This window comes from Lipophrys pholis, assembly GCF_963383615.2.
Source record: "Lipophrys pholis genome assembly, chromosome: 16".
Classification (NCBI taxonomy): Eukaryota; Metazoa; Chordata; class Actinopteri; order Blenniiformes; family Blenniidae; genus Lipophrys; species Lipophrys pholis.
In genome coordinates, this window is record NC_137634.1 from 28,699,679 (window position 1) to 28,719,410 (window position 19,732).

At 44.9% G+C, this 19,732-nt stretch overlaps 1 protein-coding gene across 1 annotated transcript in view; it reads left to right on the plus strand.

Annotated features, from left to right (window-relative positions):
• Positions 1-19,732, plus strand: part of LOC308122092 (protein turtle homolog B-like) — a gene marked incomplete at its 3' end in the record, with an annotated part of 221,832 nt that overhangs the window by 113,365 nt on the left and 88,735 nt on the right. Inside the window, exon 6 of the mRNA XM_080483725.1 lies at positions 7,801-7,942. Coding sequence (XP_080339851.1) covers positions 7,801-7,942 — 142 coding nt within the window. The remainder of the gene's footprint in view (positions 1-7,800; positions 7,943-19,732) is intronic.

Sequence of the window (19,732 nt, forward strand, 5' to 3'; positions counted from 1 at the left end):
TATCAGTCTGTCACACCTCCCCTCAGAAACAGAGCAACATCCCAAAGATCCTTCTAAGATTCACTAACCACAAACACACAGTGGAGCTACTGAAGGTGACAAAGGAACTCCGGGGAACAGGCGTCTTGGGAAATTAACACCTCACAAGACAAAATGCAGAAAAAGCAAGACAGGCAAGGCTATTGGAGAAACAGAATAGGATTCAAGGTACATGGACAAGGAAGTGTAAGGTGATGATTCAACTTAACGGAACACCAGAGCAAGCAAAAGTAAGGTCAAAAAGAGAAATGAAAGACTTGGAACAATTTCAATAACTTTACCACTTGATGTGGTAAAATGAGTCATAAAAGGAACGTACTAGAACAATAGAAGATCTTACAGACTGGAAGGCTTTAGAATCTTCTGGTTCTAAACCCTCTGAGTTCCAACAGGACCTTGACCCTGATGGGTTCTTTCTGAGAAGCTCCATTTGGACTGTGGATGTTCCTCTGAAGATGGCATCACAGGAACAGAGGAACATTGTTCTACCATCCGTTTCAACAGCAGGAACCTCGGCAAGAACTTTCATCAAATCAAAGATCACTGAGGACAAATTAAGTTTAACTTTAATGTGGGAGCAATTTCAGTGACTTGGCTGGGTAATGACAGAAGGGACATTGAATTAGAAGACTATGATTTATTTCATGAAAATAGGGTCAACAGAAGGGGGGTGGAGGTTCCCTGTTTGTGAAAAAGAATCTAAACTGTAGGATTATTCTGGAAATGATCATGACTGTTGATGACTGATGGAGTGTGTTACTGCTGAAATTATAAATGAATGAGCTGCATCTCCAGAACTGCTGCTTCATGCTTTGACCAGTTTAACAGGATCATCTCAGTTCTATTCTAAAAAGAACAGTAAGGGTCTGTAGGTATGCTGAGACTTCAGGGTTGATTTGTTGAAATCATGTGAGCTCATGAAAACAACAGATTTTATCAACAATATGTTTAGTTTGGGACTAAATCCTTTAATATCAGAACCGAGCAGAATAACTAAGATAGTACAACTTTAATTGACAATATTTTTGTTCGGGACGTCTCCATCACACTTCTCTGCCCCCGATACCGATCCGATTTTTCACAATTGAGTATCGGCCGATACCGATACTTTCCCGATCCGATACTCACATTGCTATTGCAAAGATACTCAATAGTGTATTTTTGGAGCAACTAAGATGTCTGAAGCTAAAAGCACTATTGGCAGAAGCTTTGTTTACCTAGAAATTATTGTAAAACTCACTTATTGAATCAAAATTCTTCTCAGAATGACTTAAGAACGTATTTAAACTTTATTCAGTCAGAACAACAAAAACCCAGTTACACTCTGCAGTCTTGTTTCTCTTATTTATCTTAACTTAAACAACTTCACCTGGATTTTGTGGCAAATAAAACAAATTAAAAATGAAACCCAGTGAATCAGTTTGCCTAACATATAAACTATAAAGAACATAAACAGTATTCAATAAAACCAATCAGAAGAACCCAATTCCACTTCAAAGTGTCTTTGACTGGTTGGGTGGAAAATAAGTCCTACAAAAGTACAAATACAATAATAAAAATAAATAACTAAATCTTAAACATAAAAGCTCTTAGGCTCTAATGTAACTTCTTTGTGTATTAAATTTCAGTTTACCTTAAAGCAGTATGAGAGGCTTGACGTGAATGTCACTAAACATTTACATTTCAATGTGAATTATAAACACTTCATTCCACTTCAAAGTGGTAAAACCTGTTTAACAAAAGTACTCTGAACATAGTACTCTCAAAAATTCAGAATATCCCAGTCTCCCTTCAAACTAGAGGAACCTTCTGGGTTCATTTCTTCACCATATCGCTCCTCTGTGGGGGCTTTTCCACCGGAAAGAACCAGGTTCTAGTTCTGGTCCAGGGCCAGCCTTAGCACCAGTTCTTTGTCTTTCCACCACCAAAGCCCCAGCCTATCAGGGGCTAAACTGCTGCTATGCTGGCCCCACTTCGTTGCTGGACCAGAGAGGAGCCAGACTGGGACCCATCATCGGGTGGGGGCGGAGTTATCACCGGAGTTATCACTCCCTACAAGGAGGAAGCGAGACTGTACGGGCTTTCTGAAAACTCCAGCGAACACGGAGCCCCAGAGTGGTTATAGAGAAAAAAATAAAGATAACGCGTGGGAACGATATAATAAGTCGTTCCCTGAAGTTAATAATACGAGAGAACGGGATTATTTAATCCGCGTTCGCGGAGCCGCGGCTCTCGAGATGCTGAAGAGCTCCACCTGTCAGTCAGTTACGTCGGATGAACATTATTATATCTAACGTCGCGTCCAGGTCTTGTTTCACGTTCTGACCGCCGGCTGAGGAGCTGCAGCCGCTGAGCAAGGCAGTGTGAGGCTGCAGGGGGCGCTCCGCTCCACTACGAGATGCTCCAATATTATTTTAGAACCACAGAACTTCTTTATAATGAATGCTTTGGTTCATCAGGAACTACTAAACAGTAGTTTAGAGCTACGTTTTTAGAGCTAAAATGAGCCTTTTAATGGCTTCATGTGAAAGAGAACTTTAATCAGTGTTTACCTAGGTTACCATGGAAATGGCTGTAGAGCAGCATTCTATCATTCTATACCTCCATTCATCTCCGATGTTGAACCATTTGATTCAGACACGTCCAGAAATAAAGTGAAAGGAGCAGAAATTCACAGTGTAATGTGCAAATGTTGAAAAATAAGACCCAAGATCATACATGAGTTATTATTTTCCCTCTATGTCCACTCCGGGGCTCCGGACTAAAACAAGACGGACATGAAAAAACACCAATAGAGACAAGAAGAGACGTCATGTCTTTTTTCTCTTTGGTGCATCTGAGGTTCAGGTCAGACTAGATGGAGCGACCCGGACTAAACCGATGAATACAGTCCGTCTCCTGGTTCCTGTTTGAGCGCTGTCAGCGCCAAATTGGTGAAATAAGTGACCTATCACGTTTTGGAGTGACGCAGTGACGTAGCTCTCACTGGCTCTGTTAACGGTGGAAAAATAACCAGTTCTTTGGTGGTGCTCATTTAAGAACTGGCCCTGAACTAGAACCTGGTTCTTTTTGGTGGAAAAGCCCTATGTGGGTACTTATCCTTTATTTTAAAATCCTTTATTTTAAAGTGGAGAGTTTGCTGCTTCAGTGCGGCTTTTTCTTTAGTTGTTGTTGTAAACTGAGGGTACATCCACACAACGATAAAATTATCTTTGTCCTCCCTGGCCTTCTCCCAAAAAACCTCCGTCCACACCTCACTATGAACACTGCTCAACACGAGGCTTCGGCACATGTAGTACACATGCCAGGCCTTTAGGGGCGCTGCGACTCACCAAACACAACAAAAACACAGAAGACAGACCACATAGAAATTTAGAAGTAGACTCTAAAAATCTCTAAAATCCTATATGATTAATACTTCTGAGTTTAGTGAATAGTCAGTACAGTACATTTCCTTAATTGAAAAAAAAAACAAAAACACATTGACAGATGAAAGTGAGCATAGATGCAAAAGTTTACTGTTGTAGAGTTGATGTGATGTAGAGGGTGGGCTGAAAGGAAAGCATTGCTTCTGCCCAAACCCTTTTCTGGTTGGGTCTTTCGGTTGTGTTTTGAAGGGCATATACATTTGTTAAATGTAAACAACCAAAAATAGAACTTCATTTCATTTCCTGAGTCGTGGGTTTCCTGCGTAGTGGACTCCTGGGCAGTGAACGACCTAGGCAGTGGACATCTGAGCAGTGGACATCCTGAGTAGTGGGTGTCCTGAGTAATGGACTCCTGAGTAATGGACTCCTGAGCAGTGGACTCCTGAACAGTGGACATCCTGAGTAGTGGGTGTCCTGAGTAATGGACTTCTGAGAAGTAGACGTCCTGAGTAATAATTTCGTGAGCACTTGGTGTCTTGAGCAGTGAACTCCTGAGCAGTGGACTTCTGAGCAGCCAATAGCTTTATTCATGTTAAGGCGGTCACCATGCTAACAGCCAGTAGCTTCATTAATGTTCAAGCAGTCACCGTGCTAACAGCCAATAGCTTTATTCATGTTAAGGCGGTCACCATGTCAACAGCCAGTAGCTTTATTCATGTTAAAGCAGTCAGCGTGCTAACAGCCAGTAGCTTTATTAATGTTAAAGCAGTCAGCGTGCTAACAGCCAGTAGCTTTATTCATGTTAAAGCAGTCAGTGTGCTAACAGCCAGTAGCTTTATTCATGTTTATTCTTTATTCACCTGCTTGCTTTGGAAGGGTTTAGTTGGGTCCTGTTGTACTCTATCATTGTAAGAGCGCTTTGAGATGTTTGTTGATGTGATTTAGCGCTTTACAAATAAAATTGAATTGAATTGAATTGAATGTTAAAGCGGTCAGCGTGCTAACAGCCAGTAGCTTTATTCATGTTAAAGCGGTCAGCGTGCTAACAGCCAGTAGCTTTATTCATGTTAAAGCGGTCACCGTGCTAACAGCCAGTAGCTTTATTCATGTTAAAGCGGTCACCGTGCTAACAGCCAGTAGCTTTATTCATGTTAAAGCAGTCACCGTGCTAACAGCCAGTAGCTTTATTAATGTTAAAGCAGTCAGCGTGCTAACAGCCAGTAGCTTTATTCATGTTAAAGCGGTCAGCGTGCTAACAGCCAGTAGCTTTATTCATGTTAAAGCGGTCAGCGTGCTAACAGCCAGTAGCTTTATTCATGTTAAAGCGGTCACCGTGCTAACAGCCAGTAGCTTTATTCATGTTAAAGCAGTCACCGTGCTAACAGCCAGTAGCTTTATTCATGTTAAAGCAGTCAGCGTGCTAACAGCCAGTAGCTTTATTCATGTTAAAGGGCTGAGAACGCTAACAGCGAGTAGCTTTATTCATGTTAAAGCAGTCCGCGCGCTAACAGCCAGTAGCTTTATTAATGTTAAAGCAGTCAGCGTGCTAACAGCCAGTAGCTTTATTCATGTTAAAGGGCTGAGCGCGCTAACAGCCAGTAGCTTTATTCATGTTAAAGCAGTCAGCGTGCTAACAGCCAGTAGCTTTATTCATGTTAAAGGGCTGAGCGCGCTAACAGCCAGTAGCTTTATTCATGTTAAAGCGGTCAGCGTGCTAACAGCCAGTAGCTTTATTCATGTTAAAGGGCTGAGAACGCTAACAGCCAGTAGCTTTATTCATGTTAAAGCAGTCAGCGTGCTAACAGCCAGTAGCTTTATTCATGTTAAAGCAGTCAGCGTGCTAACAGCCAGTAGCTTTATTCATGTTAAAGCGGTCAGCGAGCTAACAGCCAGTAGCTTTATTCATGTTAAAACGGTCAGCGTGCTAACAGCCAGTAGCTTCATTCATGTTAAAGCAGTCAGCGTGCTTACAGCCAGTAGCTTTATTCATGTTGAAAGGCTGAGAACGCTAACAGCGAGTAGCTTTATTCATGTTAAAGCGGTCCTTGCGCTATCAGCCAGTAGCTTTATTAATGTTAAAGCAGTCAGCGTGCTAACAGCCAGTAGCTTTATTCATGTTAAAGCGGTCACCGTGCTAATAGCCAGTAGCTCTATTAATGTTAAAGCAGTCAGCGTGCTAATAGCCAGTAGCTTTATTCATGTTAAAGCAGTCAGCGTGCTAACAGCCAGTACACATTGAAAACATGCAGAACCAGGAACAGCCCTGGAAAGTCATGCATTAAAAACACTACCGTCTTTATTTTTTTCACATACATTCTACTGCAGCTAGAAATGTACTTCAATGTACTTCTAGAAATGTATTTCGATAAAAGTCAGTTCAAAGCTGCAGCCTTATAAACGCATCACTTTAAGGACTGTAGAGCAGACTGAACTCTGGGAAATGAGCTCTGGGAACTGCAAAAACTAAAACTATCTTTTACCCTGTAAAGATACTCCCCCCATTACTCTGTACTTTCTCTTGTTTTCCACGTTCAATAAATTACATATAAATTACTTATTTGCTTTGTGTCCATTGACTTCTATGTAGGTTGTATTTTAAATGTATAAACTTAACCCAGCTTTTTGGTAATACATGAAGTAAGTCCTACATGAGAAGTCGGTTTACGACAACGTTTCCCGTGACACCTAATCCGTTAAACAAAGGAATGCGTTTCCACTGCAGCAGCGTACACAGAGACAATGGTGGAGTTAGTATGCCGGGCCACTGGAGGGCGCTGTTGCTATATTTAGTAATGAAACCACACAGACGAGTGCAGAGAACAAAATGCTTTAAACTTGAAGAAAATGGAGAGAACCCGACATCCGCATGGACTGATGACACCCCGGATGCTATCAGGGAGAGTCTCAACTATTAAACTACTGATCTGGACCATAAAACTAGAATATGGACCGCAGGTCGTACCACTACGGGTCGTACCACTACGGGTCGTACCACTACGGGTCGTACCACTACGGGTCGTACCACTACGGGTCGTACCACTACGGGTCGTACCACTACCGGTCGTACCACTACCGGTCGTACCACTACCGGTCGTACCACTACCGGTCGTACCACTACCGGTCGTACCACTACCGGTCGTACCACTACCGGTCGTACCACTACCGGTCAGCCATGTTTGTTTACAAGTGGATGAGCAGATTGAAGGGGGGGAGGGAGAGAGATGCTCAGTAAGATCGCTCATAGCCTCCATCAGTCTCTGCAGGAGTAGGAATAGTGACCTCGAAAGAATTTTTCCACCTTGAGAGCCGAGATTAGAACTTCCCAGATACAGTGGACCGTGTAAACAGACCCTCCAAAAGTGAAGAAAGTTTTGCGGATACACTCGTATTCGTTGTTGTGTAAACGGGTCCTTAGTTTTGGATTCCTACTCTGATTGTTCTCTAAAATATCTACATCCTCATGCATTTCTTTTTGCTGCTAAATGTTATTCGGACCTTGGATTTGGAAGTAATTAATCAAATGAACATATATGCAAAACAATAAAATAACAGTTCCTTTGTGATCCTGATAGAAGTTACAACACATTCGGCCTACAAACCAAGAATATCAAATTAAAAGGTTTTAAAGAGGCACTAAGCCAAAGATCCTCTTATAAAGGTAAAACATCTGCAGACATCTAATGTTGGAATAATGTCTTCAATGAAAATAATAAAAGTGAAAAAAATGAATACCTTTAGACAGGATCTGTGTCTCTGTCTGTCCTCTTCTCTCCTCTGTCCCCTCACCTCAAGCTGCCAGCTCAGAGCCTGGTTCTGTAGGTTCTCCTCCTCTGAGTCTGGTTCTGTAGGTTTCTCCTCCTCAGCGTCTGGTTCTGCAGGTTTCTCCTCATCTGGGTCTGGTTCTTCAGGTTTCTCCTCCTCAGGATCTGATTCTGCAGGTTCTACTCCTCTCTGTCTGGTTCTGCAGGTTTCTCCTCCTCAGGATCTGGTTCTGCCGGTTTCTCCTCCTCTGGGTCTGGTTCTTCAGGTTTCTCCTCCTCAGGATCTGATTCTGCAGGTTCTACTCCTCTCTGTCTGGTTCTGCAGGTTTCTCCTCCTCTGGGTCTGGTTCTGCAGGTTTCTCCTCCTCAGGGTCTGGTTATGCAGGTTTCTCCTCCTCTGGGTCTGGTTCTGCAGGTTTGTCCTCCTCAGAGTCTGGTTCTGTAGGTTTATCCTCCACTGAGTCTGTCTCTGCAGGTTTCCTCCTGTTACAGGGAGTTTTTCCTGTCCGCTGTTGACTTGTACTGGACGCTGTGTGAATAAAGTTGAACTGAATTGAATGTTGGATCCAATCTGTGATGTTTGTGACGAAGACCAGTGCCTGAGTTCAGACGTAGTTCTCCCTCCCCACCAGGCCCTCCATTCATCCTGTTGCCCCCGGAGAATATGACGGTCAACATCTCCCAAGATGCCTTCTTCAGCTGCCAGGCGGAGGCCTACCCCCGCAACCTGACCTACAGCTGGTTCTTGGAGGACGACAACGTCTTCTTCAAGAAGTAACGTCATGGCTGCCTTCTTTATTTTCTATACGATGTTGTAGATTGTGATGCCTTGTGACGTTTCGTGATGCCTCGCGACACTTTTTGACACCTCGAGACGCAAAATGACGCATTGTGAAGCCTCGTCACGCCTCGTGATGCCTCGTGATGCTTTGTGACACCTCGAGACGCCTAATGACGCCTTGTGAAGCCTCGTGACGCCTCGTGATGCCTCGTGATGCTTCGTGACGCTTCATGACATCTCTTGACGACTCATGATACATCATGATACTTTTTGACAACTCGTGATGCTTTGTGATGTCTCATGACTCGTGATGCCTCGTTACAACTTGTGATGCTTTGTGACAATTTGGGAGTCTTCGTGATGCCTCGTGACGCTTCGTGAAGCAATGTGATGCTTTCTGACGATTAGGATGCATTCTGCTGTTACCAGTATTCATTTATTCACTCATTCACTCTTTCATTCATTCATTCATTCATTATTATATTTTGAACATAAGTAAAAACAACGTACATTGAAGTTGCATGTCTAGAGGAAGCGCAAGTTCTTTAAATACACTCTCCAGTCAATTTATTTGCATCTTTTTATTTAACCAATCACGTTTTCACAAAGCAAAGCAAAACAAAGCAAAGAAAGCAAGTGGGTAAGTAAAAGACAAATAAACATATTGTGTCACTGACAGTACGGTACGGTACGGTCCAGACCTTAATGTACCGTAGTGTACCAGACCATACCATACCATCCTGTACCAGACAGGACCGGACCATACAGTACTGACACATACTGTGCAATCGAAACGAGGCTTATGCAGCAAGTCTATTGATGATGGAAGCCATGTCAAGCTGTGGAGAGGAGATCAAATCAGACACGAAGAAATAAAAAAGAAAGAAAATGAGTAAATTTCAAATGAAAAACCTTGTTTTGACATTGGACCATGTGTCGCTTGATTAACTCAACATAACGTCAGAGCCAGTGGCAACAGGCCCAAGGGCTCATGTGCTCAGAAACCAAATGATGGCATCAGGCCACAAGACACAATCAGACGATCCAATCAGACGATCCAACCAGACGATCCTATCAGACGATCCGACCAGACGATCTGATCAGGGCATCACTGCTTGGCTACACCTCAAATGAATGTCTTTAAACTCGCCGAGGTCATATTGGACGCCACATAGCTTCTACTATCCTAATGCCTGCTGGGCTAAATGCGTTTTACTTTAGGATTTACTGTATTGGTAGATTTGATCTACTCCCATCAGCAGGGGTTCCTCCATTGGTTGAACTGCGCCCGAGTTGTAACAGACAAAACGATTCTCCAGAGGCCTGAACTATGAACCGAGATCAACAGATCCAGATCTCTGTTTCCTGGTTGACTGATCCTGATCACCGTTACTACCAAGCAGGTTATCAACTCGCTGGTTCAACCCAGACCTACGTGTGCTCGTTCACATTAAAGGGGTGGAGCTGAGAAGCTCATCCGGACCTTGATCTCCTCCAGGATGGTCTGCGGTCCTCCTCATCCTCATCCAGACCTTCATCTCCTCCAGCATGGTCTACTGTCCTCCTCATCCTCATCCAGACCTTCATCTCCCCCAGAATGGTCTACGGTCCTCCTCATCCTCATACAGACCTTCATCTCCTCCAGTATGGTCTACTGTCCTCCTCATCCTCATCCAGACCTTCATCTCCTCTAGGATGGTCTACTGTCATCCTCATCCTCATCCAGACCTTCATCTCCTCCAGGATGGACTCTACTGTCCTCCTCATCCTCATCCAGACCTTCCTCTCCTCCAGTATGGTCTACTGTCCTCCTCATCCAGACCTTCATCTCCTCCAGGATGGACTCTACTGTTCTCCTCATCCTCATCCAGACCTTCATCTCCTCCAAGATGGACTCTACTATCCTCCTCATCCTCATCCAGACCTTCATCTCCTCCAGTATGGTCTACTGTCCTCCTCATCCAGACCTTCATCTCCTCCAGGATGTACTCTACTGTCCTTCTAATCCAGACCTTCATCTCCTCCAGGATGGACTACTGTCCTCATCCAGAATTTCATCTCCTCCAGGATGGACTAATGTCCTCCTCATCCAGACCTTCATCTCCTCCAGGATAGACTCTACTATCCTCCTCATCCTCATCCAGACCTTCATCTCCTCCAGGATGGTCTACTGTCCTCATCATCTTCATCCAGACCTTCATCTCCTCCAGGTTGGACTCTACTATCCTCCTCATCCTCATCCAGACCTTCATCTCCTCCAGGATGGTCTACTGTCCTCCTCATCCTCATCCAGACCTTCATCTCCTCCAGGATGGTCTACTGTTCTCCTCATCCTCATCCAGACCTTCATCTCCTCCAAGATGGACTCTACTATCCTCCTCATCCTCATCCAGACCTTCATCTCCTCCAGTATGGTCTACTGTCCTCCTCATCCAGACCTTCATCTCCTCCAGGATGTACTCTACTGTCCTTCTAATCCAGACCTTCATCTCCTCCAGGATGGACTACTGTCCTCATCCAGAATTTCATCTCCTCCAGGATGGACTAATGTCCTCCTCATCCAGACCTTCATCTCCTCCAGGATAGACTCTACTATCCTCCTCATCCTCATCCAGACCTTCATCTCCTCCAGGATGGTCTACTGTCCTCATCATCTTCATCCAGACCTTCATCTCCTCCAGGTTGGACTCTACTATCCTCCTCATCCTCATCCAGACCTTCATCTCCTCCAGGATGGTCTACTGTCCTCCTCATCCTCATCCAGACCTTCATCTCCTCCAGGATGGTCTACTGTTCTCCTCATCCTCATCCAGACCTTCATCTCCTCCAAGATGGACTCTACTATCCTCCTCATCCTCATCCAGACCTTCATCTCCTCCAGTATGGTCTACTGTCCTCCTCATCCAGACCTTCATCTCCTCCAGGATGTACTCTACTGTCCTTCTAATCCAGACCTTCATCTCCTCCAGGATGGACTACTGTCCTCATCCAGAATTTCATCTCCTCCAGGATGGACTAATGTCCTCCTCATCCAGACCTTCATCTCCTCCAGGATAGACTCTACTATCCTCCTCATCCTCATCCAGACCTTCATCTCCTCCAGGATGGTCTACTGTCCTCATCATCTTCATCCAGACCTTCATCTCCTCCAGGTTGGACTCTACTATCCTCCTCATCCTCATCCAGACCTTCATCTCCTCCAGGATGGTCTACTGTCCTCCTCATCCTCATCCAGACCTTCATCTCCTCCAGGATGGTCTACTGTCCTCCTCATCCTCATCCAGACCTTCATCTCCTCCAGGTTGGACTCTACTATCCTCCTCATCCTCACCCAGACCTTCATCTCCTCCAGGATGGTCTACTGTCCTCCTCATCCTCATCCAGACCTTCATTTCCTCCAGGATGGTCTACTGTCCGCCTCATCCTCATCCAGACCTTCATCTCCTCCAGGTTGGACACTGCATTACCTTCTTCATTGCGATCACTAGCAAAAGTCTCCTCAAGCTCCAGCTCATCCAGAACAGCTGCTGGGATCCTAATGACAGTGTCACTCTAACACTCCATGTATCTCTGGCTTCCTGTCCTTTCCAGAATAAACTAACACTCCTCATGTATCTCTGGCTTCCTGTCCCTTCCAGAATAAACTAACACTCCTCACAGTGCACTGGCTTCCTGTCCCTTCCAGAATAAACTAACACTCCTCACGGTGCACTGGCTTCTTGTACCTTCTAGAATAAACTAACACTCCTCACGGTGCACTGGCTTCCTGTCCCTTCCAGAATAAACTAATACTCCTCACGGTGCACTGGCTTCTTGTACCTTCTAGAATAAACTAATACTCCTCACGGTGCACTGGCTTCTTGTACCTTCTAGAATAAACTAACACTCCTCACGGTGCACTGGCTTCCTGTCCCTTCCAGAATAAACTAACACTCCTCACAGTGCACTGGCTTCCTGTACCAGGCCAATAAGAAGAAGATTAATTGTATTTGAATCTCTTCTGCAGGTATGTTTTAAGTTTTTACTTCATTCCCGTTCATTTGTTCCACCCTCATGCACTGTATTTATATGTCCATGAGATGGAAGTACAATAATTTTTGTATTTGATTTTATTTCATTGTTCAGATTTGATGTTCAAAAATGTACTTTTAAAAAGTTGTGAGCGTTTTAATGGCTGAGTGACCAGAGTGCATAAAGGCCAATAAGAAGAAGATTAATTGTATTTGAATCTCTTCTGCAGCTAATAAACACTCAATCGACTCGTCATTGAAGTCCTAAGCAAACCCGTTACACTGGTGTCGTGACCCTTCGGATCTTCAGATCAGCTTGATGCTCCTCACCGTTGGGTGCTGTGCAGCCTTCCAGATCTACATTTCATGATCCGTGTGGTCAGGTTTTGGAGGGTCTGTGGTTTAGGACAATTTGTTTTTGTAGTTTTTTTTTTTCTTTCCAATCACACACAATGCAGGTACAGTTGATAGTTAAAAGCAGCTGCTAAAACAACTATGGATGGGTGTAATACTCCTACTTTACCTAAAGGCAGAGGTCTTTGGCTGAAGGATCTTGCAGAAAGTAGGGCTGTCGGACATTCAAGTTTCACGCCAGATGTTCGTGCAGGAACAGGGTTAAGTCAGAGCCGGGGTTGTACTCCTACTGGTGGGTTAATGAGGGAGGGTCCCCTTATTTCCACAGCTCGCAGTGACATTGATGCCAATTACCAATTTGCAGACATGGTAGGGCAGTCAGGTGCTCAAATAGGCGAATCCATTGTTTCTAAGCTGATGCCAGCTGGTGTTATTAACATGACGAAAGACAACCAGACGGCCTCTGCTGCCCAGAACTCACAACTGACATTACCAGACATGACATTCCACAGGTGACAGTCAATGTTAGACCTGATACAGTACTTCAGACTTACAGAGGTGACAACACTGACAAATACACAGTCCAGGACTGGATTGACATGACTCAAACTCAGCTCAGAAAACAGGAGGTGCCTGTGCATGAACAAGCAGGCGAGATCATGAGCCACTTAATGGGCAAAGCCAGAGATGTTGTGAACATTGCCCTGCGTAGGGATCCTTCACTTGATGTAAAAAGGAAGCCTGAACTGATAAATGATGTTGTTCTCCACTACTTCAGTGATGCTCCCTCATATCTTCCTCTTGCTGACTTTTACGCAACTCTACCCAAACACAGAGCAAACCCTGTTGACTACTGGATAAGACTGAATAAGGTGGCAGACCAGGCTCTTGAAGGTCTGCGCAGACGAGGGAAACAGACAGAGAACATGTCCAATGAAGTGGCCCTCATGATCGTGAAACACTGTCCCGACCCAGAGTTATCCTACGCCTTGAACTGTAAACCAATCCATGAGTGGACTTCACGTGATGTTCAGCTGAGGATTAATGATTATCAGAGTGAGTTAAGGACAGCAGGTAGGACCACTGGTGCTTTGCAGCTACAAAGCCCAACATCGTCCAGCCAAACAGCACATGATCAGTGTCACACTCTAAGTTCACGACCCTTACCCTCCTCTCTCGAAGTTCAACATCATGTGCATCACCCACCATGCTCCTCTTTAGCATCTGTCTCATTCCATGGTGGTCTGGAGCACGTGCAAAGCCGAGCAACTGTACCTCCTGTGGCACAAAACCTCCAACAGTCAGAGGAGCGACTAGTCACTCGTATGGTTGACGTGTTTCAGGAGATGATGGAGAAAATGTAGCAACGCGACACTTCTTTTCGTAGTCTGGGAGGGCGGTTCCTTAGTACCCCTCGTGAAACAGGTTTTAAAGTCTGCAATGACCCAAGCCACAGTACTACTTCGCACTGCATGTCTGAGAGACTGTGTTTTGCCTGCCTCACCCCTGGCACAATCAGACCAAATTGCCCTGCAACTAAATCCTCCCGACCTCAGTCAGGAGGAAATGAGCCAACCGGTATTTAGAGGGAGGCAGTACAGGTCTCAACACCAACCCCCTAAGTGATGACATGTCAGATGCTGAGTCTGTTTACACATCGGTGAAAAACTCCTGTAAAGAGTGTGAAAATGTTGTTTATCAGAATGTTCACAGAGTTGGCAGCAGTAACAGCCTCTTCTGCACGACTGCAAACATGGGTGGAACAGTGAACATGGGTGGAATGTTGGACAGTGGTTCAATGGCTTGCAGCATCAATGAAACGGCCGAAATGAAGCTGTGTGATAACAGACCGAAAACTGATTTATGTGAACGTGGTTCTTGTTGGATGTGATGTCCACCACATCCAACGAGGCTACCTACCTCGAGCCTGGATGCAAATATTTCATATGGGGGAAGTTACCCAAAAAAACACTGCTATTTCTCCAGGCAGCAGCGTCATGGCAGAACTCACCTCCTCCCGCACAGCTCCCAGGGGTGTTTTGGTTGCAAATATTGTAACTACACTATGGGGTGACGGATGGATCCCACTAAAACACAGGTTTACTTGTGTTATGGAGACGAAATGCAAAGCTGGCTGATGTCTACCTCATTGTAGCTCTTGAAGACGTGGATAGAGATGAGAAGGCAGAGGTCCCCCTTATGAACTGCGTCCAATCAACTCCACCATCAGCTGCAGACATCAGTTCAACCAACAACAAGCTCAGGTCAGTTGGGCTCAGTGAGGTTGAAATTGAGTCTTGCGAGGTATCTGAGGACTGCCAGAGGAGAATGGCTAATCTTGTTTTGCAGTATGAGGACGTCTTTTCACGAAACCACCTCGACTGTGGAGAGGCAAAAGGTTTGTACATCGCATGCACCTGTCAGACAACAGGCCGTTCAGACTCCCTTACAGACGAGTGCCCCCTAGCCAGTATCAGAAGCTATGTCAAGTGCTGAATTAGATGGAGGCAAAGGAAATCATTCGAAAATCGACAAGTGAGTATGCATCACCTTTGGTACTTGTGTGAAAAACAAATGGGGATCTCCGTATCTGCACAGATTTTCGCTGGTTGAACAAGAGAACCGTGAAGGATGCCCATCCTCTCCCTCATCAGGCAGATTGTCTGGCAGCACTGGGAGCGAACTGTCTTTTCAGCACCATATATTTGACCTCCGGGTTCTACAATATGCCACTCCATGAGGACGACAGGATATACTCAGCCTTTACCACACCAATGGGCTTATATGAGTGCAACCATCTGCCACAGGGCCTCTGCAATAGTCCCTGGAGTTTCATGCGCATGATGACCTGCATTTTCGGAGACCAGAATTATCTGAGTTTACTATCCCATTTGGAGAATTTCTTGGTGTTTGCACCTGATGAGGAGACTGCATTGCAGCAGCCGGAGATGGTGTTCAAGAGGCTTCGTGACCATAACTTGAAGCTGGCCCCCCAAAAGTGCTTCTTTCTCAGGAGGTCTGTCAAGTTTCAACAGATCCCAGTAAGGTTGAGAACATCACGAACATGACAACCGCTGACCTCACGTAGCCTGATGGCGTGACACCATCTCAGAAGCGGATAAGGTCCTTCTTGGGAATGATTCATGATTCACTATCAGCATTTTGTGCCCAGATATTCTGCCATCGCCAAGCTGCTATTTGATCGAATGAAGTGAAAAGGAAAAAGCGTAAACACCACAGAAACAAACTGTCGGGCAGGAAGTTGTATGCCACTGACTGAACGGTGGAGCAGGTTCAAGCTTTTCAACGCCTGAAGTCCTCACTGATTCACAGCGTCGTCCTGGCTCCTCAAGATTTCACCCGTCCCTTCATGTTGTCAACTGATGCCTCCCATAGGTGCTGTTTTATCTCAGGTTCAAGAAGGTGAGACATGAGCCAGACCCATTGCTTTCGCCTGTAAGTCTCTGTCGCAATCCCAAACTAATTACTCAGCTCACAGGTTGGAGTTTCTGGCCCTGAAATGGTCCATTTGTGACTGGCTGAAAGGCCACAAATTCACAGTTTGGACTGCCAACAATCCGCTTACTCATATCTTGACGAAACCAAAACTTGAGTGTTGTGAACAACGCTGGGTAGCCAAGTTGGTGAGCTACAACCTTGATATCAAGTATGTTCCTGGTAAGCAATACATTGTGGCTGATGCCCTGAGCCCTGTACCATTTATAAAGGAGAGTGTTGATCACAGATTGGTCGCTGAACCCTATGTTGGTTTTCTCACTGAGGTCAAAGACATGTCAAACATCTCTGTCCAGAATGTCTTCCGATCATCCAGTGGTCACAAGGAAGTGAGTGTCAAAGTCCAGTCAACATGCAGCCCACTGCAAATGCACACCCAGTCTGTTACAGGGGAGGACGTGTCTGCTGTATTACAGTCACACATTGAATGGGTTGCTGGTCTGAGAGCCCATGCTGTTGAAGTGTTGCATCATCTGCCCCAGTTGATTCAACCTGGTTAAGATGCCTTCCCAGCTTACACTGAGAAGAGGCTCCGTGACAAGCAGTTGGAGGACAGAACTCTTTCTCGTGTTCTGCACTATGTGGAGAGACACTGGCGGCCTTCTAGGAGAGAAAAATCTAAGGAGCCAGTTTCCAGAGAACCAAGCCTAAGCGCTTCCAATACGTTGTCCCCGATCCACTCAAGACTGAGGTTCTACATGGTGTAGACGATGGAGCAGGACATCAAGTTCAGTTCAGGAGCCTCAGCCTAACACGACAGAGGTTTTTCTGGCTGAACCTCGACAGAGATGTAAGAGACTATGTTCGTCATTGGCCGCGGTGCATCGTCAGTAAGACCATTGAGCCTGAGGGAAGGGCTCCTTTGGAGACAATACCATCAACCAGACCATTAGAGCTGGTATGTATTGACTTTTGGTCGGCCGAAGACTCCAGAAACAAATCTGTTGATGTTTTTGTGATAACAAACCATTTCACAAGAATGGCTCAAGCATTTCCATGTAAAGACCAGACAGCTAAGCAGGTGGCAAGAGTTCTCTGGGACCGGTACTTCTGTGTGTTTGGCTATCCAGAAAGGATTCATAGCGGCCAATGTGCTAACTTTGAGAGTCAGCTGATCAGTGAGCTCCTCCGAGTCTCAGGTGTCAGGAAATCACACACAACCCCCCCCCTACCATCCAATGGGAAATGGGAGTGTGGAGCGATTCAATCGGACCTTCGGTGGCATCATACGTGCATTGTCCCCTGAAGAGAAAGCTGACTGGCCACGAAGCTTGCAGACATTAACTTTCACGTATAACTGTGCTGTTCCTGAGACAACAAGTTATGTCCCCTTTTACCTCATGTTTGGTCGAGTACCCCGCTTACCTGTTGATGTCCTCTTTTGAACTGTTCTCCATGATTCTGCTGTGGTGAACTATGACAAGTATGTGGCATGTCTTCCCAGTGACCTGAAGGAGGTGATGGAGATTGCACAGGGCCGTGCTTCAAGAGAGCAGAAGAGACATGCTCGTTTGTACAACAGGAAAGTGAAGGGACCAAACATTGATGTCGGTGATAGAGTGCTCTTAGCCAACAGGAAGGAGAGGGGTAAAAAGAATCTTGCTGACTGGTGGGAATCAACCATCTACACTGTGGTGGATGTTAACCCAGAGAGGTACACATACAGGATCCACGACACAGTAACTGGACAGGAGAAAGTGGTTCACAGGAACCTGCTCATGCTGGTCAATGTCCTCCCTGTGGTTGCCCCATGTGAAACACCAGACCCTGCTTCATCCATGTCTGTCACAGAATCTTCACCCCCAGGAAGTGATGACATCAGGGAGGATGGTGAGGCCTTGTCTGAGAGAGTGAATGAGACCCTTTGTGGAGCTAGTGAGATCCTTGATGGTGGAAGTGCAGAAAACTCATCTGTGGCTGCAGAAGAACTGCGGAGCCCTTTGACCAATCCAGAGCCTGTGGACTCTGAGAGAAGAACCACAGCATGGATCACACATCTGTCAGCACCAAGCTCATCTAAAGGGGATGTTACCGACTCAACTATGACCTCTGACGCCAGAACTGCTCAGCCTTACTTGACGGACACACCACAGATCAGCATGTGTCTTGTAACTCTGTCCCTGTGACTGCCGTGGACGTCCCGGCCAGTGTGAGAGAGCCAGACCCTGCTCTCAACACTATGACACAATACAGCACAATACAGCAGTCAGTCCACACGCTGTGGACCAGACCCTGAATACACACTGGGACCGTTCAACTGCAGAAACTCAGGCCAGGTCTAAGTTTGGTCGCCTAATCAAACCTGTGAACAGGCTTATACAAACCATGTCCAGGCAGGATGTTGTTCAGCATAGCTCTGGGGGTCTTGCTCGGGGACTAAATAAATAAAAGCTGTTTGCAAATCTGTGTTCCAGGCTTTAACTCATATTTTGTTCAGATAGCCTATGACCTTTTTTGTTCTGGTGTTCTGTTCATCTGTTTTCATTTTCCATCTTCCATTGTGTTATGAGCTTGCACTACACTGTATGTTGGGGTGTACAAGGCACCTTGTTGACAGTTGCTGGATTGAGAGATAACCGCTGCTCTCATACCACTTCATCCTTATGGGATACTTTTGTTGTTAGTTTTTTTTAATGCCGACCCCTGGTAATTTGTGAAATTTTGCTATTTCTTGTGGTGTATATTGTGAAGTTTGTGCTCAGATTCGATAGAATTCAGTGGGGGTGGGTGTAACGGAGTAAAAAATGCATTTTATTAATTATTATTTTCAATCCATGTTTGTTATTATGTTGAGTATTTGTGAATTTGATCTCAATAGATTTTTTTTATTGCCAATGTTTTATTGATTTTGCGTTCTTTCTGAATCGCCTTTTTACACTCTCCCAATTGTCCCTCCCGGGCTTCCGTAGTTCCTCCCGTCAGACTCCTCAGTGCTGGTTTTAATGGCTGAGGGTAAGTTGTACGACAATTCACTGCTGCAACCTCGTGCTGTTTTCTTTGTAAATGTCGCAATTTATGTCAAGATTTTTGCTAAATATTGTTTATCATTGTTTGGTATCATGTTACTGAGCTGTTTTGTTTTGACCTTTATTTTAACTTTTAGAGGTGTACATAGTTTCATTCATTTTGGCGCGATTTGCCCCGTGACGTCTGCACACAGCACAGCTCAGGTGAACAATGTTTTTGTTTTGTGTTTAGGACCAGAGTGCATAAAGGCCAATAAGAAGATCAATTTTTATTGAATCTCTTCTGCAGGTATGTTTTAAGTTACTTAAGTTTACTTAACTTCCGTTCATTTGTTCCACCCTCATGCATTGTATTTATATGTCTATGAGATGGAAGTACAATGATTTTTGTATTTGATTTTATTTCATTGTTCAGATTTGATGTTCAAAAATGTACTTTTAAAAAGTTGTCAATACTGGTTTTAATGGCTGAGTGACCAGAGTGCAAAAAGGCTAATAAGAAGAAGATTAATTGTATTTTAATCTCTTCTGCAGCTAATAAACAAAGACTGGTGAACACTCAATCGACTCGTCATTGAAGTCCTAAGCAAACCCGATTCATAGAAACATTTTTATTTGTCAGGATTTCTGCCATGGGATTTATCTAAAGTAACTGAACCCATTTGCGGAATGTTTCTCCATAACCAAATCGTGACAAAACCTTGAAAAGATAAGGCCACTCAACTCTGTCGAATGCCTTCTCAGCATCAAGAGAGAGAAGTGCCCTATCTGCAGTGCCATCATAGCCATGAATAATGTTAAGGACCCTATGTACATTGTGCAGACCTTAACGACCCAAAATAAAACCAATTTGATCTCTATGGACGACCGATGTAAGGGAGTCTTGTAAACGAGTATTTTTACATCTGAGTTAAGCAAGTTAAGCTTCCCTCACATT